The sequence below is a fragment of the Malus domestica genome, chromosome 16 (genome assembly GCF_042453785.1).
Source record: "Malus domestica chromosome 16, GDT2T_hap1".
In the NCBI taxonomy this organism is placed as follows: domain Eukaryota; kingdom Viridiplantae; phylum Streptophyta; class Magnoliopsida; order Rosales; family Rosaceae; genus Malus; species Malus domestica.
The window spans coordinates 4,321,366-4,343,445 of record NC_091676.1 but is presented as its reverse complement, the minus strand read 5'-3'; the positions used below and the strand labels follow the sequence as shown (position 1 = coordinate 4,343,445).

Here is a 22,080-nt window from a genome sequence, read left to right as displayed (position 1 = left end):
GTTTCTTAACCTAGACTTTCGTAAGTGTCATTACTTGAGTCTAACTTGTAAATGAAATATAAATTGAATAACAAAAAAGCACATGTACTATCACAATGTATAATTGAATAGAAACATTACAATTCTGAACTTCTCGTGTCTATTATTAATACATGAAAAGTCAAGAGTTAGAATATGTATTGCTGATTACCCATCAAACTGTACAAGATAGTTATAGCATGTTGATCCAAGATTGACCCAAATAAAAGTATTAAATTTCATACAAATTAAAATTGAGTGTACGAAATAACTGTTAAACCAAATATAAGACTGATTGCACTCATGTTCCATAATGATATTAGATTCGCACTTTTATTTTCTAGTAAAAGAAATAGCACGCACTCATAGAAAACATAAAGTTGCTATAATGCTTTTTTTGTATTACGATAGAGCTAGGTTTTTACCAATTATATGGAATGTTTACTAATACATTGTACATGGCTAATTACAAGTTTTTTTTTTTTTGAAACTTTAACGAAAAGTTTTCGGTGTTGTTTATTTTAAAGAAAAACTATATTTTTATATTAAAAAGTCATCATGATACTATTCATTTTACCCTTTATTTTATCATTATTGTTAAAACTTAAAGTTTTCAAATTATTTTTATTAGTTTTTTTTTATATGCAACGGTGTACAATGTAAGTTGCTCTCTGTTAAGACGGTGTGGTCAAAGTCTATTACCCACAAAGTCAACTAGGAGGAAAATGGGCGAGTGGAGTGGGATGCACGTGCGTCCAAACAAGAAACATGTCGTCATCATAAATTTTCATGGGTAAAAGAAGTGGGACCCGCAGTGGCAAGTTACAGATTCCCACACCCTAGAAAATAGTACAACTAGCTACGTGTCTGGTATCCACGTGTCCAACATAGCAATCACCAACTTCTGAGAGCGACATGTCGTCTGGTATTTTTGGCCTTTTTTTTTTTTTTTTTTTAGAAGAGTTTTGGCCTACTTTTTTTCCTTACTTTTTTGCCAAAAGAAATTCGATTTCATCAACCGAAAAATAAAGGGAGTTATTTTGCACATTATAAACGTAACCATGCACTTTTTTTAATAGTGAGAAATGTAGAAAATAGTGCATAAGTCTATTTTAAATGCTAGTAATTCATTTTAAAACAAAAATTAAATTTTTTATTCGAACGGTGTTTATTTTAAACTAATCCAAAATATATAAAAAAAAGAATTCAAATACATGTGCATAAAAGATATCATATCTACTTTAATTAACATGATTGCGTATATTTGAAATAGCTATACATTTCAATACTTTTTTTCCATTATGTTAAACGGTTCGGCAAAGCAGTACAAATGACCTCAAAGAATACTAAATAGAGAGGTTCAATCTTCTTTCACATATACTAATCTCTCTGCAAACGCTTGCAACAAACCTTTAACTATCACAGACCAAGGTCGTCTCTAAGATTTTAGGGGCCCTGTGCGAAATTTATAAAAGCATCCCTCCTTAAGATAGTCTTAAAAAATGTAGGACAATGTATTGACACTAAAAAATAATTACTTAAATCAAAACAAAGTTTAGCACTCGCTGATTGCAAGTTTAAAAATGTTACTAATAATAAGTAAAAGAGCTACAAACATAACATTCACTAAATAATCAAAAGCACTTCACTCTTAAACAACCAAACAAGAAAACAAACTTCAAAAACTCTAACTTTAAAGCTTCACTTGAATATGTAACATTATTATATAATAATATTAAAAAAATACAGTCTTTTATGGTGTATTATTATTAGCACTCAAAATATCTTATTGTGCTCTAAATTTTTATATTTAGAAAATAAAAAAAATTACGCTTATAAAGAGTCTAAGATGAGATTTTAATGTGCTAATAAAATCAAAATTTTAATATAGAATATTATCTCATAATAAAAGCAATTTTAAATATAGAATATTATTACATGTAAATATTAAGTGGCAAAAATTTTAGAGACCCCTTCAAATTTGAGATTCTGTGTGACTGCACATTTTGCATCCCCTCCACGCTCCCTCTGTCACAGACGCTACGCGTCGCTCATGATCTATCTTGTATGGGAATAGTATGGACGGGAAAGTAGCAGTTTTTCACTAGATCAGGATCCTCTCCTGAGCATATGGAGAGGATCCTCCTGATCAAGCTCATCAGACCGTTCATTTTTTATCCAACGGTTATAATTATTATAATTTTAGAGGGATACCCTGTTTGTAACCGTTGGATAAAAAATAAACGGACCGATAGGCCTGGTCAGGAGGATCCCCTCCATCTGCTCAGATCGTGGTCCTTTTTCACTTGTCCTTTGAAAACGTGTTTCATATTTGGGAGAGTGGGAGAGTGTGAAATTGTTGGTGGATACTTCAGGCCGCCACGTGTTGGTTAAGGATTGCAATCCACAGACAATAAACAAGGTTGTGTTTTACACCATCTTCGAAATGACTTAAAAACCCCTGCCTGCATACACCTGTCTCATAAAGTATTGTATCCCCACAAGCTATGTCAGTCTGGTACCAACAAAAGCCACATCCTCATGTATTTTTTTAGTGGTGTTTGTTGGTTTGCCTTCTATAGAGGTGTTAATCTTTCGCCCAAACTAAAGCCAATTATCTTCCTAAATTTTTATAATTAGCCAATTTCTCTTATGAACTTTAACTTTAGCAGATTACCCTTCTAAATTTTTTAAAATTTTCATCCATCCAATTTTCCATTCTTTTTGCCCCAATACATTGTCATGTATTGTCTACATGATCAAAATGGATAAAAAAATTGGATGGATGATTGTTTTTTTAAATCTAGCGTCAAGAGGAAATTGACTATTTATAAAAGTTTAGGAAGTAATTGACTAAAATTAAAGTTCAAGGAGGAAATTAGCTAATTATAACAGTTTAGGGAGGTAATTGGTTAAAATTAAAGTTCAAGAGGGGAAATTAGCACCTCTATACAAGTTCAGGGGACAAATCGACAAATATGACTTTTTCTTATTCAAGTGATACTCTAATCTAATCAGAATCACGTTAAATATTTGCTTTTTTGAGTGTAAGGACAACAAATTGTGCGATAAATAACAACTTAGCTACGCACATATATGCTCAATTTGGTCTTCAACACCAATTATTCGATGATGTCAAACATGACACAAAATAATCAGCATAACTATGAAGAAAAATGTTGAAGAGACCATATTTTTGTATCACATATGTGTATCATCTGATGTAGTATAAATATATGATATTCCTAACGTTACTCAATTATATGGTCTTTCCTAACGTTACTCAATTATGAAACTCCCAATAATAATTATTCCACCAAAATATAGTTACAAAAAAATTTTAACCGAAGAAAACTCGAAAAAGTGAGCAAGGTCACACCTCGTAATATGGCCGCTCTCTAACTTCTGCCTACCAAAAACGCCTAGTGTATGAAATCTCTCAAGTAAATAAGCTTTTTCTTATATGTTTCAACCTGATAAGATCCTTAACCTAACTTAAGCTGCAGATTTTGATGTTTGACGAGGAGCTTTTCCTCCATTCTGGTAAGGTCTCTGGTGCTGATAAGCTTCTCCATTGCGCCCGGCAGCTGGACCGGAGAATTCACGGTATTCACCCCTCTTCTCATGATCGTCTCTTCCATAACCACGGCCTCCATTGTAGTTTCCGCGGCCTCCATTGTAGTTCCCACGGCCCCTAAAGTTGTCATTTTGGTATCCACCCCTTCCTGATGAGAACCTTCCTTTGTCGCTGGCTGCAAGCATAAAATAAGTCCTGAGCAATCAAGCATGCCATCTCCCAAGCATATTTTGAGTGATAACACATTTGTATTTTTTACCACAGATATAAGGTTATGGTCTTTTGGCAATGTAAAATTATTTTAGAACACATGGGTTCGTTTGATACTGTTTCTGCATTGGTGATGAGAAAGAAATGAGCGCAGCGAGGAAAAGATAGGAGGCAGCAGATAAGAGTTTATTTTAAACATGTTGGACATAGGACATTTTCGTATGAGCAATTGTGACAAAGGCAATGGTGGAGGAAAGAGAGTAATTTCTACAAAAGCAATGCACATAATTCAGAAAAAATGATGAACAACATTGCAACTTACCTCGTCTCTCTTCAATTTGTAGCTCATAATTGCCATATTTGATAGGAGATGCCTGAAGTGCACGTTGCATGGAGTCAGCAGATTCAAATTCCACAAACCCAAAACAGTTTCCCTGATCCTGGATGTACAAGTGTGATGCAGGACAAGTGAGAAACAATACACGAAAGGCTTAAATCAAAACGAATACACAAAAGACGTAAAGCATACCCAATGGCTTCGAACTTGAATCCCATTGCGCTTGATGGGTCCATAAGGCTTGAATATCTTCTCCAGTTCTTCATGAGTTGCATCCATGGGCAACTTGGCAACGAAAATGGCATGAGACTTAACTGCAACGACAAATAAGAAGGGTACAAAGTATGAATACTTATTCCAACAGTGAGAAAGTTATATAACACCTCATTAACTGGCCCAAACAAATCAGGTAAAATGGTAAAATTTAATGCTACACCATAAAAAGAATATCAACCTGCAGGGACATTATTCTTTTCCACAGCACGGTTGTTTCGGGGAGGTAAAGCTTCAGGCGTTACAGGTGCACGTGGCTGCTCAACAGGTTTGGGTGCAGGTTTGCGTACAGGTGTCCTCACAACAAATGGAGCTTTATTCTCGCTCAAAGCACTCACCTGAACCAAGAAACAATCAGATGATAAGCACAAGTCTAGTAATACCAAGTACCAACTACTATACAACCTAAACATTAACTCACCACTGCTGCAAAAGACTTCTTTGGAGCATCCTTCTGGGCTTTAGGAGCTGCGTCCTCCGTTGCCTTCAGGGTAACACTCTGTCTTGATTCAATGGGATTATCAGCACTCACATTGTATTTAGTAACAGGTTCCGGAACAGTTTCCATCACATTATTGGCTTTCTTTTCATTAGTGATCTTAACCTCCAAAGGGGTAGTTTGACTGACCACGGGCTGATCAGCGGCAGCAGAGGGCTCTGTAACAACTGATAACATAATATCCATAAATAATTTGTTTACCAAATGCCAACCCCAAACAAAATAGAAAATGGAAAATTATATTTGAAATCGCATACACCATATAACATACCATGGTTCGAGGGAACAGGAGCTTCTGGTGTACTTTCGACAACATTATCTGGCACAACATCCAAGTATTTAAAGATATCATTCAAGACAAAGTATCCGTGCTGTTGTGGGGCTAGAAAGAAAGTTTGAGTAAATTTTCTTCGCACTTTGTCATCTCCAGTTAAATACCCAGTCACTAAAACAATCACTCCACCATTGAGTGAAAACTGAGAATCGGTAGTCAATATTTTTAAGTCACGATAATTCTGGTAACCCGAGGACAGTAGCATGTTCTCAATGCCCTGTTTCAAAACAAACATCCAATTAAATCATCAGAATAGGAGAACTCCAGTTAACACTAAAACCCTGCTTAAACATCCTAAATTTTTCAGCTAACAGAGAAACAAGGAAAAGCGGGAAAACCGAATGAATGCATCATGAAAATTTACAATAACTAAGGCTGCCAAAGACCAATGCAGGCAAAAGAAGCACGAAAGAGCAGCTAAAGGCCACCATATTAACAATGCAATCTCCTCCAATACATTCACAAATATTGTACTCAATCAAAAGGCTGTAACAACTAAGTAACGAACATCGGCAAAGAAACTATTAAAACTTTTTACAAGGCTTACTTCCATAGTTGTCACTGACTTCATCGAACCATCTTGTTCAGGACGAGATATCACACTTGAATCCTGATAAAATTTATGGAGCACCTTAGAATCATCTCGAAAGACTTGATGGTATTGGTTTATAAAATTCTCGCCCACGTCCGTTGCTGTTGGTGGATTTTCTGATTGATTTTCCATCTCTGCAACCACAAAGGTGGTGTTAAATTCTATTTGATATTAACAGAATTAATCCAAAATACAAAACCCAATTTATAGCTTAATTTCACATTCTCTCGAAATCAACCAAAAGAAAAACATACAATACTAACCGAAAATTGAGGATCTAAAAGAAGAAACCGAACGTACTGATACGATCACCACTCGAACTTGGGTACAAAACCCCAACCCTAAAACCCCAAATAAAACAGGAATACAATTATCATCGGCATAATTTACATATAAAACATAAAAAAAAAAACCCCCAAATTTATAATATTTTTTCTTCTCTTTTGTTTCTGGACCCAAATCTACAAAATTTACACCAGGAATCATAAACCTAACAAAAAAAACAACCAGTTCCTGAATCAAATCGCAAAGAAAACAACAGTTGGATATAAAAACCAAGAAAACAAAACGCAAGCAAACTCAAATTCATTCACGATACAATGCAATCAACCGAAAACTCAAACACCCCAGATACAAATTAAAAAAAAATTAAAAAAAAAAAAACCCAACACGGAGAGAGGAGAGAAATCAAGACGCACCAGACGACGGCAACAGGGAGCCGAGAAGCGCCCTGCGGCGGCTCCAACTCCAGATAAAGGGGAGAGAAACTCAGAGGGGAGCGGCAGAGAAGAAGAGAGTAATAGGTGGTGTGGAGAATCTGATGTGAAGGTTGGAATTTATAGGCGATTTGTTTGTGTTTTTCTCCAAATCCTGGTCCGATTTATTCTCCTCTCTCGGCCCACCGCCTTTCTCAGGAGTCTGGAGTTGGAGGGAATTTTCATATTTGCACAGTTCGGGAGGGTCCCACCAAAACTAAACGGATATTGTACAACGAGTGAGAATCCTCGCCGATCTTCTTTGTGAGATTGATAATTTTCAAATTACATATATTCATCGTATATTATACGATTAGAAATTATTATATTTTATTTATTTAAAATTAAATATAAACAGTACTTGATAAAAAATAATCGTATAATATATGATAAATGAATGTAATTGGAAGATTTCTAAATTCTCACAAAGAAGATCCGGCGAGTACCCTTACGTGTACGAGCATTTAGAATTGAAGTCCTTGATTTGTTTTAAGATAATAAAAAGTTCTTGATCTGACGGCTACGATTGGTGGATTTTATGCCATGTTGAATAAGGGAAATTAAGAATTGTCAATTTCTTCCTTTTTTTGGGTATTCGCTAAGGGATTTATTTATTTATTTTGTTGATTTTTGCTGAGGAATTAAGATTGCCAATTTGTTCCCTTTGTTTTGTTTGCTAATAATTTGCTCAAACGAGGAAATTCTATTGAAAAAAATATTGTGAGATGATTAGGGTAAGATTATGAGTCTTTAATGTATTTAGGGTGCGATTCTTTACTAATAATAATCAAGTCAGAATAATTACTATTTTGTGCACGGTTGACATAATATTAATATTATACTTGTCTAAGCTACACATAACTTACACAATCACACGCAATCTTAAAGTTTTAAGATGTATTCAATTTCAATTGGATTTTGACGGATTTTAATTATTTTAACAAATTTAGGAATATTCAATCAAGATTTTAAGATTCATTGAAATTCAAAGTGTATTCATTTAGAAACTGATTTTAGAGGATTTAAAATGTTCAGGAATTTCAATTGGAATTTTGACGGATTTTAATTATTTTTAACAAATTTAAGATTATTCAATCAGGATTTTAAGATTCATTGAAATTCAAATTGTATTCATTTAGAAACTGATTTTAGATGATTTAAAATGTTGAGGAATTTCAATTGGAATTTTGAAGGATTTTAATTATTTTTAACAAAATTAGGGATATTCAATAAGGATTTTAAGATTCATTGAAATTCAAAGTGTATTCATTTAGAAATTGATTTTAGAGGATTTAAAATGTTGAGGAATTCGAGGGAATTAAAGATATTTCGTAATATATTGTAAAGCATATACATATCTCACATATTTCTAAGAAATTTTAAGAGAATTTAATTAAAATTTTACATAAAATCCATACAAATCAATTAAACTTTATAAAAATCTATTAATTTATATCCATTAAAATTTCTTAAAATCCCAATTAAACACACTCTCTTTAATTTTATCTCGTGTCAAAAAATATTATTGACACTCCAATTCTGCTCAATATTTTTCTTACTAAACTTTGCACAGAGGTGGGAATATAGTTAAACCCCCAAAATTTCAATGATTAGGGTTTAGGGTGGGTGGCAAATTGGCAATCACCACAAACAGAAATGTGCGGAATCGCTTTGATCATCTGGGGAATTCGTTTTGATCTGTCGTCCCTGCTTCTCAATCCTACACCTCCACTCCCCAACTCCGACCAAGTCTGTCTCTTTCTTCTTCTTTTTTTTTTTTTTTGGGTTAAAAAAATCGAAGCTTTTCGGCTTAACCATTTGATTAACTGAGTTTGTTGTTGCTACCGAGCAGCTTGCGTTCGCCATTGACGATCTAAGAAAAGCTTTGCGGAGGAGGGGTCCCGATAGCTTAGGCAGCACGAAACTTCTTCTCCATTCAGCCGTTTCGAATCGTCTCCCGGTGCGGGAAATTGTGTCTTCCATTGAGGGGGTAGTAAAGGAGGAGGCTGGTTGCGAAGGCGATGAAGGCAAATGTTTCTCTTTGGAAAATTATCGAACGCCTCATCTGCATACCCATTTCAGCACCGTTCCCAGTTCGTCTGCTGAGTTGCACTTCCTGGGTGCCACTTTGCAGCTCAGGGGAGTAAGCCCTGTGGTTCAGCCATTGATAGATTCGGATAAGAATATCCTTGTTTTTAATGGTATAAATTTGTTTTCGAGTTTCGGGTTTTTTTTTCTTTCTAGCATTGCATTTTGTTTAAGTTTGGTAGATGGTGGATATTGAATTTGGATTCTTTGTGAAAGGTGAAATCTTTGGGGGCATAGACATTGGTAGAGATGAGAACGATGGTGAAGTTCTTTTGCAGTTGCTGGTACAGTGCTGTTCGGGTTCTGTTCCAGATGTTCTTTCTAGGATCAAAGGGCCTTGGGCTATCATCTATTGGCAGGTAACTCCGAGTGGTAAGTTTGGTTTTAGTTTATTGGCATTTGTTGCTGCATTTTTCTTGCTTGGGATTTTGCTTCTGAATTGTTTATGTATTTCCATGGATAGGAAAGTTCAAAAACTCTGTGGTTTGCTCGAGATGCATTTGGTCGGCGGAGTCTTCTTGTTCACTGGCCAACACTGGAGGACTCTCGGTTTCTGCTGTCGTCTGTATCACCTTTTTCTTCAAATGAGCGTTCTTTTGGTATGTATAGCTCGGTAGAGCTTTATTTTTCTTGCCAATCTGATTCTTGATCTTGGACTGTACAGTAGTGAGCCGTATCTATTAATTGATAATGTCAATGGACTGTAGATTTTGAAGCTGAAAATGGAACTACCAAGCTGAATTTTTGGGAAGAGCTCCGATGTGGAATATACAGTATATCTATGAATGCTCCAGGTCTTGATGGGATTTTGGTTGGTGAAGTGCAAAAACATGAGTGGACTAATGGTGTACTAGAAGAACTGATAAAATGGGAGAGAACTTATGTCGAACCTAAACCTGAAGACTTACACATTTCCCATTCCAAGACTCTGACAGGGAAACGTGATATGCACTCAGTTAATTCAGGTACAGAACCATTAAAATCAGGTTAATATCATCTTTGCTGCAGAGAATCTAATCTTAAGTCAGTAAACTTTAAACTTTCAGTATTTGTTAGTACACGCGTTGTTGTCTGAGGATGTCATTGTGCCTTTTGTTTTGACTGAGCAGGATCTATACAAGCTTCAATTTCTGTGCCAGCACAGGCGGTACTGATTGCTTTAAGGGAATCTGTTAGGCGACGCTCTTCACTGCACACAATTTTTCAGGTTCAGAAATCTTATTCTGTTTTGTCATGCTTCTAGTTATATCTGCAGTATTAATATTAAATACTCAGTGATGTAGTACTTTTAAGTTTTAACTTCTTACTGTTTATTAGGCAGGTAGACATGATATGGAACAGGAATTTGTACCGGTGGCAGTTCTTTTTTCTGGTGGATTAGATTCTATGATAATTGCAGCCTTGTTGCATGAGTGCCTTGATCCGAGCTGTAAGTGTAGCTGGATAAGCTAGGTCAGCAGTTTATTTTGCCATAGTTCAATGTTCGCCTTGAGAAACTCAGTTTGCCTATCGCATTGTGAAATACTTGTTTAATATCTTTAGCTGAGTTGATTTTATATTAATTTTTTGTTTGCAGATGATATTGATCTACTTAATGTGAGCTTTGATGGTCGGTCTGCTCCTGACAGAATCTCTGCCAGGGCAGGAGTAAGCGAACTGAGAAGAATTGCACCTTCAAGAAAGTACTCACTAAACTTTTCTTGCGAGTCTATGTCTATGTTTAATGCTTTGGCTCAGCATGTGTATAAAATAATATACTTTTGGATTATTTGTTCAATGCTAAAATGCAGTCTAACGTGCTTTTCAAAGAAGTGTTTATGGTCCACATACTCAATATCACTTAGCTTTGGATTAAAGTCCTTGATGGTTTGACTCCATTCTTGTGGAGATGCAGGTGGAAGCTTGTGGAGATCGACGCTGAATTGTCAACATTGACCTTTGAAACAAAGCATGTCATGTCACTCATAAATCCTGCTAACACCTACATGGTACTCAATTTCATTCTATGGCCTATTGTAGATTACATTTGTCCAGGACATGTTTCCTGCTGATATTTATATTTATATTTTTTTTTTGTTGACTGTTTGACTAAATTACGGTTTTAGATATCACAAGTATGTTAAGGTTTCGAGATAGGTGTTTTATGTTATTTAGTGTTGCAGGACCTGAATATAGGAATAGCTTTGTGGCTAGCTGCTGGTGGTGATGGATGGGTATATGAGGAAAATACCAATTATAATGATGAGGATTGTCAATGCGTCAAGTACAAGTCTAAGGCGAGGATTCTTCTTGTTGGTTCAGGTGCAGATGAGCAATGTGCTGGCTATGGTAGGCACAGAACGAAATATAGAAGTGGCGGGTATGAAATTAAATTACAGGGGTGTAGAGTATTATATGTTTTCAGGTACTCATTCTGGTGGTCTACTGTATCTCAGCTGGCGTGCACTAAACGATGAAATGAAATTGGACATGCAGAGAATTTGGAAAAGAAACCTTGGGAGAGATGATCGGTGCATTGCTGACAATGGCAAGGAGGTGCTGCTGACAACTCGGATAAATATCTTTCATTTTCTCCTTGGCTTGTGTTATGTGTTGATTTTAGTCTTAATTTATGCCAGGCAAGGTTTCCGTTCCTGGATGAAGATGTTATAAGAATTTTGCTTGGGTTTCCTCTCTGGGAGGTTGCCAACCTTGATCAACCGAGCGGGATAGGAGATAAGAAGATTCTGAGAGGGGTCAGTGCTAATTCCTTTGCTCAGTGTTTAAGTAATGTCTGATCTGCTTTTGCACTTGATGTGTACTGAATACAATGTTATCCTATTCTACGGTGGCTATGCAGGTCGCAGAATTGCTTGGTTTGTATGAAGCTGCTTCTCTGCCTAAAAGAGCTATACAGGTGTTCTTCTTTTCTGTTTCTCTCTCTTTCCTGTGTTCCCCCACTTTTTTGGGGGCTGAGCATGCGTAGAACTGTGATAGTTTAGGTGATTTAATCATGCGTTTTTCTGTGTTTCTGTTTTAGTTTGGTTCAAGAATTGCAAGGGAATCAAACCGAAAGAATTACGGAAGTAACCGTGCAGCAAATCAAGCATCTGCAGGAAGTGCAGTGATTCACAAACGGTTGGACTGACATGTTTATGATTGAATTGGAAATGGAAGATCTTGGAAGATTCGGAAACAACGTTGTTTTATGCACATTCGCACGCATGTCTCTCCGTTTCTTTGGCGCTTAATCGCTTATTAATTTGTATTAACTTGGCCTTGGGAATAATTTGACCTTCTGTAATTGATCTGGTGTCTCGTTATATATCAGTATTTGTGCGGAAAGAACCTGTTTGGAACCATGGAACTAATCAAACGGTAGCAGTTGGTGTTTCGTTAGACATCTCGTGGTGGTGTATTTCATCGTCTTTTTGGTTTTTGTTTTTTGTGTTGATCCAAGCCAATATATATATATATATTTTTTTTGATGAATCCAGGGTATCCCCGCATGTAGGCGAGGACTAATCTTTCGAGCCGGGTCGGACCCTATTCGGGGGGGGGAAGCTGTCCCAATGTTTGTTTTTTCATTCATAAGGCTCGAACTCGAGACCTTGCTTAAGTGAAACAAGTTCTTTACCACTTGAATCACCAAACATTGGTACCAAAGCTGAATTTCGATAAGCTATAATACTCTAAAAAGTACTTTCAGTCATTTTAAAAATAATTCTAAATGAGCTTTAAGTATTTAACTAGCAATTTATATAAGTCGAACGTTAGAATTTTGAGAAAAATAGTGAGAATACCATCATACCGTAGCCTAAGACCAATATGTGAATCTCTGTCAGGGGCCCAAGAAAGAAACATAACGTCTGTAACGGGCCCAAATCTTGAAGGGTGTCATAAACGCTTTCCAGGCCCAGATACGATCGTCTAGTCTGGCGCCGTTAAGTGGCGACCGTCACAGAATTTCTCTTTCGTTTCTTGCTCGGATTTCCCTCTCAACTCTTTTCGCAGAGATGGAAAGCCATGGCAGCACCTCGTGTAGCAGCAGCAACAACATCAACAAGGAGCAATGGAGAGCGGAAGACGCCATAGCCGGCAACGCCGAAGCTCTCCGAGCTCTCAGAGAACTCATCATCTACCCTCTCCTCTATTCCCGTCAAGCCCAAAAGCTCGGTCTCAAAGTAAACACCTCAAAACCGACACACACACACACACGCACACTCCATATCTCTTACGCTTCCGTTTCTATTATGCTAATTAATTTTGGGTTTCTGGGTTTTTCTTCAGTGGCCTCGGGGTTTGCTCCTCTACGGCCCTCCCGGCACCGGAAAGGTAAATATTGATTGAACCATCACTTTTCCAAGGTTTATACTTGTTAATTTGCTTGATCATATTGTTAAAGTTTTAATTAGCATTGGTTTCCAATTGGGTTTTTACTAATTTTGTTTGCTTATTGGATTTTTATGAAATTTTTTGTTTTTGTTTTTGTTCATGCTAGACAAGCTTGGTACGAGCTGTGGTTAGGGAATGTGGTGCACATTTAATTGTCATTAGGTACCCTATTATTCCTTAATCTTTGAATTAATCTTAATCTTCTGGGTACAGATGAAATGATGGCAGTAGCAAAGTTGCTCTTGACTCATGTTAAGTTAGGATTATGATATTATGTTGTCATGGTTTTAATTTCGTTTATTTTCCTATAGTCCACATTCTGTCCACAAAGCACATGCCGGAGAAAGTGAGAAATTTTTACGGGAGGCTTTTGCAGAGGCTTCCTCACGTACATTGTCAGGCAAGCCATCTGTTATCTTTATAGATGAAATAGATGCACTCTGTCCTCGCCGTGATTCTAGGTAACAACCAGTGGTGCTAGAGTGAACTCTAATGAACTTCGGACATGCCTGGCTTAACATGGTTAAGTTATGTTTGAATTGCAGAAGAGAGCAAGATGTTCGTATTGCCTCGCAACTCTTTACGCTGATGGACTCCAAGACATCCTCAGCATCAGTACCACAGGTTGTGGTTGTTGCATCCACCAACAGGTATGTTGTTTCTTCTAGAGTTGAATAGTTGATAATGTTTAATCATGCCTACAAAATCTGATTGTTTCATGAGAGACATGATCTATTATTTCACCATGGTTTTGAAATTTTTGGTACTATGTCGTCATAAATTTTCTATGCATTCTCATTATCACATTGCCATTAAAGCCAATTTGCAGAAGAATTCATGGCTTTACATTGTGATTTATGTTCTAGTTAGTACATATGAAGTGGTTTTGTATACTATTTCGTCTTATTTTCCAAATATATTAATATCTGGTTTTGACATACAAAGAGCCGAAGCAATCGATCCAGCACTCAGAAGGTCTGGGCGGTTTGATGTTGAAGTTGAAGTTACTACACCTACGGAAGAAGAACGCTTTCAAATTCTAAAGGTTAGAGTGATGCTTTAAAAATTTTATAAGCGATAACGTGGCTTACTTTTTCAATAATGGCAATCAACTCATCGAAATTCCACCTAGTGTTCACTAAATTCCAAGTATAACAATGCCAATGAATGTTCAGCTCTACACAAGAAAAGTTCCTTTGGATCCCAATGTTGATCTACAAGGCATAGCTGCATCTTGCAATGGATTTGTTGGGGCGGACCTGGAAGCTTTATGTCGTGAGGCTGCTATGTCTGCAATTAAAAGACATTCAGACGCAAATAAAGATGCTTGTGCGTTTAGCTTAACAATAGAAGACTGGAAGCATGCAAGGTCTGTGGTTAGTCCAAGTATAACAAGAGGTGTCACAGTGGAAGTTCCCAAGGTGACATGGGAAGACATAGGAGGGTTGAATGATTTAAAGGTGTGTAAGTTTTTGCTTGTTTGTTTTCACCTCAGGCTGAAGTCTCATGGTACTAATTATATTTTACCTTTCTTGTTGACAGAAAAAGCTCCAGCAAGCTGTTGAGTGGCCCATTAAATATGCTTCTGTGTTTTCAAGGCTGGGAATATCACCCATGCGTGGAATTCTTCTTTATGGTCCTCCGGGATGCTCGAAAACCACTCTTGCTAAAGCCGCTGCACATGCTGCCCAAGCTTCCTTTTTTTCTTTGAGGTTTGAACTTCTTCCATAGTTTGACAAATTTGTTAAGAGTTGCATGCCTGAAATTCATAAAGTTTGAATCAGTGGTGCAGAATTGTTTTCAATGTACGTTGGAGAGGGTGAAGCTTTGCTGCGTAATACCTTTCGGAGAGCTCGCCTTGCAGCACCCAGCATAGTATTCTTTGATGAGGCGGATGTTGTTGCTGCCAAAAGGTTAGTAACTTAGTATGCTGCAATTGTCCAGTAGCCTTCTTTGTTGTGGGATTGACCATTAACATGATGATTTGTTATTTTGTATCAACTAGAACAAGTTTGCATAACCTGACAAAGAACAGCAGTACAAGTTTCATAACTTTCTTTGTTTTCCTTGAATGTGCAGAGGTGGGAGTTCAAGCAACAGCAGTACTGTTGGAGAAAGGCTTCTTTCTACTTTGCTGACCGAAATGGATGGTTTAGAAGAGGCTAAGGTAAGCGCTGTACCCCATTAAATTCTTTTACTGCTGCTGTAATTTCAAAATCAATCTGTGAGAGGTATCAATGCTGCATCAGTTCTCATTTTCTTGTGGCTTTAAAATTGTTTTCTCATTTGTTTTTAGGGAGTCTTTGTTTTGGCTGCTACAAACCGTCCTCATGCAATTGATGCTGCACTAGTTCGCCCTGGACGCTTTGATTTGGTAAAGATTTTGTTTTATCATATGAATGGTTACCGAGGTCTAGAGAAAAAATTTCTACAAACCAAATCTCAGCAGTATGTCAAAGAGATCCGTTAACTCTTTATTTTCTTGAAATTCTAGGTGCTCTTTGTACAACCACCAGATTTAGAAGGTCGATATGAGATACTTCGGGTACATACTCGTAACATGAGAGTAGGAGATGATGTTGATCTCAAACGCATAGCAAAAGATACTGAGCACTTCACAGGAGCGGAGCTGGAGGGTCTATGCAGGGAAGCAGGAATAGTAGCTCTGAGGGAAGACATATCAGCCACTGTTGTTTGTAATCGTCATTTCCAGACTGCAAAAGATTCGTTAAAGCCAGCATTAACGAAAGCAGACGTCGATTCATATTTGGCTTTTGGTATTGCTTAAGAATCGAGTGCCGAGTATTTCAATTGCAAAAGGATTTCTTACTCAACATAGGTAGTACCTGAAAGTGTTAGATGTGTACTATATTATTTTGCAGCAGTTTCCGTTTGAAAGAGAGCCTTGTTTTGATGTGATTTTCAAGCTTTGTATCTGTAATTATGTGTAATATGAGAGGTTTCTCGATAGAGAAGCCCAATTTTTGACACATATTCTTATTTTTGGTGTCCTTTGAGCAATTTCCTTGCTGCTCGCAGAAAGAGGATATGTGCGACTTTCTGTTGCTAGTGCTGAAGCGTTGGCTTTGAAGTGTGGCTGTGAATTGGGTCTCTCATTGGGTCTGATCCATGTTGTTGTTGAATCTGATTCTCAGGCAACCATTTCATGTTTGTGGGGAACAATCTCTGATGGTAGATGGGGGGCTTTTCCTATTTTAGCGAAGTGTTTGAAGCTTGGGAAAGCCTTTCAGGACTGTCGCTGGTCTTGAATTCCAAGATCAGCCAATTTGGCGGCTGACCATTTGGCGTCGCGTAGATGTGTGGAGATGTGTGATGTGTCTTGGGTTGATCTACCCCCATCTTTGCTAGTGCATGTACTGAATAATGATAGTTTACCATGCCTGCCTTAATTTTGTGTTGGGGGTGCAAAGGGGGACCTTTCGAGCTTGGCTTCGAGTGTCAGGTTTTCTACCCCCTTGTACTTCATGTCTGTTTTATGGTTGTTTGCCTATTGTTTGGCTTTCATTGTTGTCTTTGGCATCTCTTGCCCTGGTTAATTCATTGTCATTTTTTGTACTTTTGCAAGTCAAACCAACCTGGTTTGGATTGGTTTGGTTTTTTTTTTCTATTTTTCCAAATCCAACTAAGTGGTTTGGGTTGGTTTGGTTTTTTTGTATTTTTGTCAAATAATCACGAGTATTTAAGAATATAATGTCTCTTTTGCCCTTATAGATTACACAAAAGTAAGGGCATTATTGGCTTTACACGTTTCATATAGGCTTTCAACTCCGCTTTACTCCCTCACAAGTTCACAACCAGAGTAAAACAAACACAACTCCCATCCTACGTTCGCACGTGCGGCATTCGAAAACAAAATTTTGCACGTGCTTCAAACTGTGACTGCCTTTTGCGCCAAAGCCCTAAACCCACCGCCATGGCTCCAGGCCAAGGACGGCCGAACAACTCCATGAAAAGCCCTAACCGCCAATTCTCCGCCGGCAGCGGCAACGGCAACGTCGATGCCCTCGCCACCAAGTAAGCACCTTTAATCTCCTTACTTTCTGTTTGGCTGCTCAGAAAACCCGAAAATGTTAAAAGGTCTTTGATTTTTTAATTCTAGGAGGAAAGCGCTCGCGCAGCACAGGAAGTCCCTCCCAATCGCTTCTGGTATTATCTGAGACTCCAATTACTTTAATTAATCGTTTTTGTTTCTGTTTAGTGATTGTCCTAGGAGTGTAATTACTGGTGTTGTTTGATTACTAGTTGAAAATCGGCTAATCGAGGAGGTTCGGAAGCACGATACTTTGATTATTGTTGGCGAAACTGGAAGCGGAAAAACAACACGTATGTAGTCTTTATATATATATATATTGTATAAATCTACGAATATGTATTTATGTGCAGATTGTTTTTTTTCTTCTAAATTCTGTATTTATTTATTTTTGTAGTTCTGAGCTTTCAGCTCGATGTTGTTTTTCCTGTGGTATAATCTCTTTTTTGTTTCTCTAGAATTACCTCAGTTTTTGTTCAATGCTGGGTTTTCGGGGGACGGAAAAGTCATTGGGGTAACTCAACCTAGGCGTGTGGCTGCAATGACTGTGGCGAAGCGGGTTGCTGAGGAATGTGGCGGTAATTTGGGTCAGAAGGTTGGTTACTCCATTAGATTCGAGGACGTGACTTCTAGTTCAACACGGATCAAGTACATGACAGATGGATTGCTACTGAGGTAAATCTATGAATAACTTGGTTAGGCGATGTATTCTCTCTCTGAGACTTCCATCCAGAAGCTTCATTAACATGCTTTACAATCATTTTTGGTGCATGTGGAGAGAGTTCTCAGTAAGAAAGTCGCTTTTCGGTTGGTGTAAAACCACGTTGGAGTCTGTCTAGATGTAGACTTTGGCTTAGTTATATGATTTTTATGAACTGATATAACGGTTGGAACACTTTCAGGGAAGCACTATTGGATCCATATCTCTCTAGGTATTCAGTTATAATTGTTGATGAAGCTCATGAGAGAACTGTCCAGACAGATGTGCTACTAGGCTTGCTGAAAAATGTACAAGATGCAAGGTCAAAATCCCTCAACAACCTCCAGAATACTAAAAACCAGAAAACAAACGATGACATGCAGTCGAAAGAAAACGGTGCTCAGGGCTTCCGTTTTCTCAAGCAATACCAAGGAAGGACCCCGTTGAAGTTAATCATCATGTCCGCCAGCTTGGATGCAAAAATTTTCTCTGAGTACTTCGGTGGTGCAAGAGCTGTTCACATCCAAGGGCGACAGTTTCCCGTGGATATATTTTATACACATCATTCTATACAAGATTATCTTGATGCTTCGTTAACCACAATATTGCAGGTATTTAGTGCCCTTCATCAGTATTTGGTGTTAGATTAATCTGGAGCAGGTCCTGATTATTCCTAAATAATGTACATGTTCTTATAATATAACTCTATTTATATATCTGTGGTGTTAGATTCACCTGGAGGAGGGCCCTGGTGATATACTTGTATTTTTGACGGGTCAAGAAGAAATTGAATCTGCAGAAAGACTTGTCAAAGAAAGACTTAAACAGTTACCAGAAAACAGTCAAAAACTAGTAGCTGTTCCTATATACTCATCTCTTTCGTCAGAACATCAAATGCGAGTTTTTGCTCCAGCCCCTCCTGGATTTCGTAAGGTAACTTAATGATGTCCATTAGCTTTTGTATATGAATAGGAAGCATCAAGATATTTTGTGATTGTTGCATAACAAAGTTTCAAGTGGAGCAAATATCACCCCCAAGATATTTACAGTCACCTCACCCCCTCGAATTCTCTCACATATGTGTTCGTGTAAAGTTGTCCTTTTCATGAACTTGATCATGGGGAAACTCAAAAGAAGGTTTATGATGTATATTCATTTGGTGATCTCTAATAATATTACATTGTTCTGTTAGGTAATATTGGCAACAAATATTGCTGAGACATCATTGACAATATCTGGAATCAAGTATGTTGTAGATCCTGGGTTTGTAAAAGCACGTTACTATGATCCAAACAAAGGGTTGGAATCTTTGGTTGTTGTTCCAGTTTCAAAAGCACAGGCTCTTCAAAGGAGGTAAATAGTTGGTCAGGGGGGATCTAACAAGAATTCTTAAAAATAAAATATCAGTTTCAAGGACAATTGAAGTTATTAATTTATATTTATGTTTTTATCAAAAATAAAAAAACTAAAATTATGTTATACAAATTTTTAGATTTCCTTGCCAGCTCATTTTGTAAACACTTTATACAGTGCAATATCATAAAATTAAATTTACCTGTGGATATTTGAAGTGTTGAACTGATGCTTAAGACCATATAACTTTGTATGACAAATGCTTTCGTTGTGCAGTGGGCGTGCAGGAAGAGAAGGACCAGGGAAATGCTTCCGCCTCTACCCAGAAGATCAATTTGGCAAACTTGAGGATTCGACAAAGCCAGAGATCAAGCGATGCAACCTCTCTAATGTCATTTTGCAACTTAAGGCGCTGGGTGTTGATGATATCACTGGGTTTGACTTCATAGAAAAACCGTCGAGGTAAAATCTTTGATAGGTTTTGTTATTTGTTTGTTTCTTATGATGCCTTTTGTGGCTTGATGGTAGAAAGCAAGTGGCAGCTTTATTTGTTTTTGTCAAGCAGTTAGTTCTTCTAATAAAATAAATATTGATTTTTTTCTCTCCCAGAGAATTTTATCATACATGAATCTTATTTGAACAGGTCGGCTATTGTCAAATCACTGGAGCAATTATTCGTACTGGGTGCTTTGACAGACGACTGCAAATTGTCAAATCCAGTTGGAATCCAAATGGCTCGCCTTCCCTTGGACCCTATTTATTCAAAGGCTCTAATCGTAGCAAGTGAATTCAATTGCCTGGAAGAGATGTTGATAAGTGTTGCAATGCTCTCTGTGGAATCAATATTTTTTAATCCCCGTGACAAAATAGAAGAGGTATTTGTATATGAATCATTGACCTATCTGTCTCCTGTTAATTTCTCGTAGAATAAATATAGTTTGAAAGTGGATTAGAAGTATTCTTGAGATTTCATTCTCTCTTTCCAATTTCCATTATGCTCCCACACAATATAGTTAAATATAATCTTGTTACTTCACTGATATGAATGAAGCTATATTAGTGTAGTTATGCTTCTCTTTTCATGATCTCACAATACGGTGAACTGTTGTCTTTTACAATACTACTCTAACTTGTTATACATCCTTCCTGTTGTCAGGTGAGAACCGCGCAGAAATCCTTTGCAAGTCCAGAGGGAGACCACCTAACTTTGGTTAATGTATATCGAGCATCCAATGAGTTCTTGGAGAAGAGATCAGGTCTTAGTAAAGAGAAGTGTGAAAAAGCTTTCCGGAAATGGTGCAAGGATAATTTCATTCATAGTCGCTCCTTGACAAATGCTCGTGACATTCACAGGTCGGCTATTTTTCTTACTTGTTGAGCTATAGACATGTTTCTGCTGGTCTTACACAATCAGACTAGATTTTTTGCCCCTGTTTTGGAAGATCGGTGTATCTATTATGGTGTGGATTGAAGTAATTGGCGTCTCTAAGTGTAATAGATGTTTGTTTGCAGACAAATTCGAGGGCATATTGAACAAATGGGTCTCCGTATCACCTCTTGTGGGGATGATGTGCTTCAGTTTTGCAGATGTCTTGCCGCTTCTTTCTTCCTCAATGCAGCTTTAAAACAGCCTGATGGAACATACAGGTCTTGAACTTACCTTGACATGTTTTGAAATTCTTTTAGTTGGTTTCATTTACGTTTCGAAGCTTGTACCCTTATATGTATATTATTTAGTTCTCTCTTGGAATCATGTACGATCTCTCACAGTTAACTAATCAAATGACAGGGCTTTAGCAAATGGTGAGGTGGTTTCTATCCACCCGTCTTCTGTGTTAAGAAATAGACCAGAGTGCCTAATTTACAATGAACTGGTCGAAACTAGTAGAAAATTCATCCGCAACACAACTAGAATCGACTTTTTGTGGTTAACTGAGCTTGCTCCTCAATTCTATGCCATGCAGAATTGAAGGTAGTGCGAAGAGGTATGCTTATTGGATTATTTGGAGATGCCATTGTTGTCTGCACCATCTGCAGTGAATTTTTTCTTTGTTTTTATGAAGTTTTTACTGGTACCATATTACATGCAGGCATGGCTCAGATGATTCGTTTGAAAGCTCTACTGCCATTCGCTTTTTTTTTATGCCTGATCCTGAGGTGCAACAAAATAAGGAGTGGTTGCAGAATCGGTGGCTTGGACGTCTGATGCTGGCATAGCGATGTTGTTTAATGTTGAGATAAGTTGACTGGTTGATTAGTTGCTCAGAGCCTGGACCATGTGGTCCATCCGCCGCCTACTCGTGAACTAGAGCATTCTGGAAGAGCTTAATCCTGTCCAACCAAGCAGCCACCTGCAACGGCTTCACAATTGCAACATGACGTGACGAGAAGTGCTGTTGTAGCGTTTGGTTGACATACTGTCGATGCTAAGCATCTAAAGCTAGCTAAATCCATGTTGGATACCGTTTACTTTCTTCAGGTTTCCTACGCATTGTTTCAGCGAGATTGCAACTTGAAACTGTTGATACAGATGGTAGTGATAGGTTAACGATGACGAGAATTACGCCATAACGATGAACCTGAACTTGAAGACAAGATACAGGAATATGTACACTGATAAAGTCCAATCTGTTTGTTTTCATCATACAACTGATGAAGTCCAATCTGTTTGACTTGCAAATTGTTTGATATTGAAGCTAATTTTTGTGTTCCTTAATCCAAACCAGGATGTTGCAGTGGCATCAGTCTCAATGAGGCCAACCCCTTTTGCACCAGTAACAGAGAAGCTCTCTCTTTCCGACGAGAATTACGGCGGCGTCAGGCGGTTTTTCGTATCAACACAAGAAGATCATGCGATGAGCATTTGCGACCATGATCGAACCCACCCGACCTTTCGCCGGCCACACATTAGCTTTCTCT

At 37.6% G+C, this 22,080-nt stretch overlaps 4 protein-coding genes across 10 annotated transcripts; 3 read left to right on the top strand and 1 right to left on the bottom strand.

Moving 5' to 3' along the window:
* Nucleotides 1-3,305: 3,305 nt before the first annotated feature.
* Nucleotides 3,306-6,790, bottom strand: LOC103425458 (nuclear transport factor 2-like). 2 transcript variants are annotated; one of them, XM_029096337.2, is made up of 9 exons: nucleotides 6,539-6,693; nucleotides 6,104-6,181; nucleotides 5,796-5,974; nucleotides 5,186-5,465; nucleotides 4,837-5,081; nucleotides 4,597-4,753; nucleotides 4,335-4,456; nucleotides 4,128-4,245; nucleotides 3,306-3,770 (listed from the first exon to the last, which is right to left on the bottom strand). In XM_029096337.2, exons 3-9 carry the CDS (start codon nucleotides 5,970-5,972, stop codon nucleotides 3,514-3,516), a joined length of 1,356 nt encoding a protein of 451 aa, XP_028952170.2. In that variant the 5' UTR covers nucleotides 5,973-5,974; nucleotides 6,104-6,181; nucleotides 6,539-6,693; the 3' UTR covers nucleotides 3,306-3,513. The 2 variants fall into 2 exon arrangements, with proteins under 2 accessions (XP_028952170.2, XP_008361761.3); XM_008363539.4 differs by lacking the exon at nucleotides 6,104-6,181 and having other exon boundaries at nucleotides 6,539-6,790.
* A 1,348-nt stretch (nucleotides 6,791-8,138) lies between these two features.
* LOC103425457 (uncharacterized) lies at nucleotides 8,139-12,065 on the top strand. Of its 5 annotated transcripts, none has more exons than XR_011576926.1 (14): nucleotides 8,139-8,344; nucleotides 8,448-8,796; nucleotides 8,900-9,042; nucleotides 9,147-9,282; nucleotides 9,391-9,669; nucleotides 9,793-9,890; nucleotides 10,001-10,112; nucleotides 10,260-10,365; nucleotides 10,578-10,671; nucleotides 10,846-11,011; nucleotides 11,119-11,218; nucleotides 11,302-11,418; nucleotides 11,523-11,579; nucleotides 11,703-12,065. XR_011576926.1 is itself a non-coding variant. In XM_070815021.1 (14 exons), exons 1-14 carry the CDS (start codon nucleotides 8,252-8,254, stop codon nucleotides 11,808-11,810), a joined length of 1,989 nt encoding a protein of 662 aa, XP_070671122.1. In that variant the 5' UTR covers nucleotides 8,146-8,251; the 3' UTR covers nucleotides 11,811-12,065. The 5 variants fall into 5 exon arrangements, 2 of the variants coding, with proteins under 2 accessions (XP_070671122.1, XP_070671123.1); XR_011576924.1 differs by having other exon boundaries at nucleotides 8,140-8,344; nucleotides 10,846-11,042; nucleotides 11,159-11,218; XR_011576925.1 differs by having other exon boundaries at nucleotides 8,143-8,344; nucleotides 9,391-9,648; nucleotides 10,846-11,042; nucleotides 11,159-11,218.
* Nucleotides 12,066-12,600: 535 nt separating this feature from the next.
* LOC103402814 (cell division control protein 48 homolog B) lies at nucleotides 12,601-16,633 on the top strand. 2 transcript variants are annotated; one of them, XR_003769933.2, is made up of 13 exons: nucleotides 12,626-12,846; nucleotides 12,953-12,997; nucleotides 13,164-13,219; nucleotides 13,369-13,518; nucleotides 13,603-13,707; nucleotides 14,003-14,102; nucleotides 14,233-14,517; nucleotides 14,600-14,769; nucleotides 14,842-14,970; nucleotides 15,137-15,224; nucleotides 15,354-15,431; nucleotides 15,552-15,896; nucleotides 16,097-16,633. XR_003769933.2 is itself a non-coding variant. In XM_008341575.4 (12 exons), exons 1-12 carry the CDS (start codon nucleotides 12,679-12,681, stop codon nucleotides 15,843-15,845), a joined length of 1,668 nt encoding a protein of 555 aa, XP_008339797.3. In that variant the 5' UTR covers nucleotides 12,601-12,678; the 3' UTR covers nucleotides 15,846-16,049. The 2 variants fall into 2 exon arrangements, 1 of the variants encoding a protein (XP_008339797.3); XM_008341575.4 differs by lacking the exon at nucleotides 16,097-16,633 and having other exon boundaries at nucleotides 12,601-12,846; nucleotides 15,552-16,049.
* A 39-nt stretch (nucleotides 16,634-16,672) lies between these two features.
* Nucleotides 16,673-21,824, top strand: LOC103402813 (pre-mRNA-splicing factor ATP-dependent RNA helicase DEAH10). Its single transcript, XM_008341574.4, has 13 exons — nucleotides 16,673-17,092; nucleotides 17,178-17,224; nucleotides 17,321-17,401; nucleotides 17,567-17,783; nucleotides 18,011-18,419; nucleotides 18,538-18,741; nucleotides 19,001-19,161; nucleotides 19,438-19,623; nucleotides 19,805-20,036; nucleotides 20,318-20,514; nucleotides 20,674-20,808; nucleotides 20,951-21,146; nucleotides 21,252-21,824. Exons 1-12 carry the CDS (start codon nucleotides 16,992-16,994, stop codon nucleotides 21,129-21,131), a joined length of 2,151 nt encoding a protein of 716 aa, XP_008339796.3. The 5' UTR covers nucleotides 16,673-16,991; the 3' UTR covers nucleotides 21,132-21,146; nucleotides 21,252-21,824.
* Nucleotides 21,825-22,080: the final 256 nt, after the last annotated feature.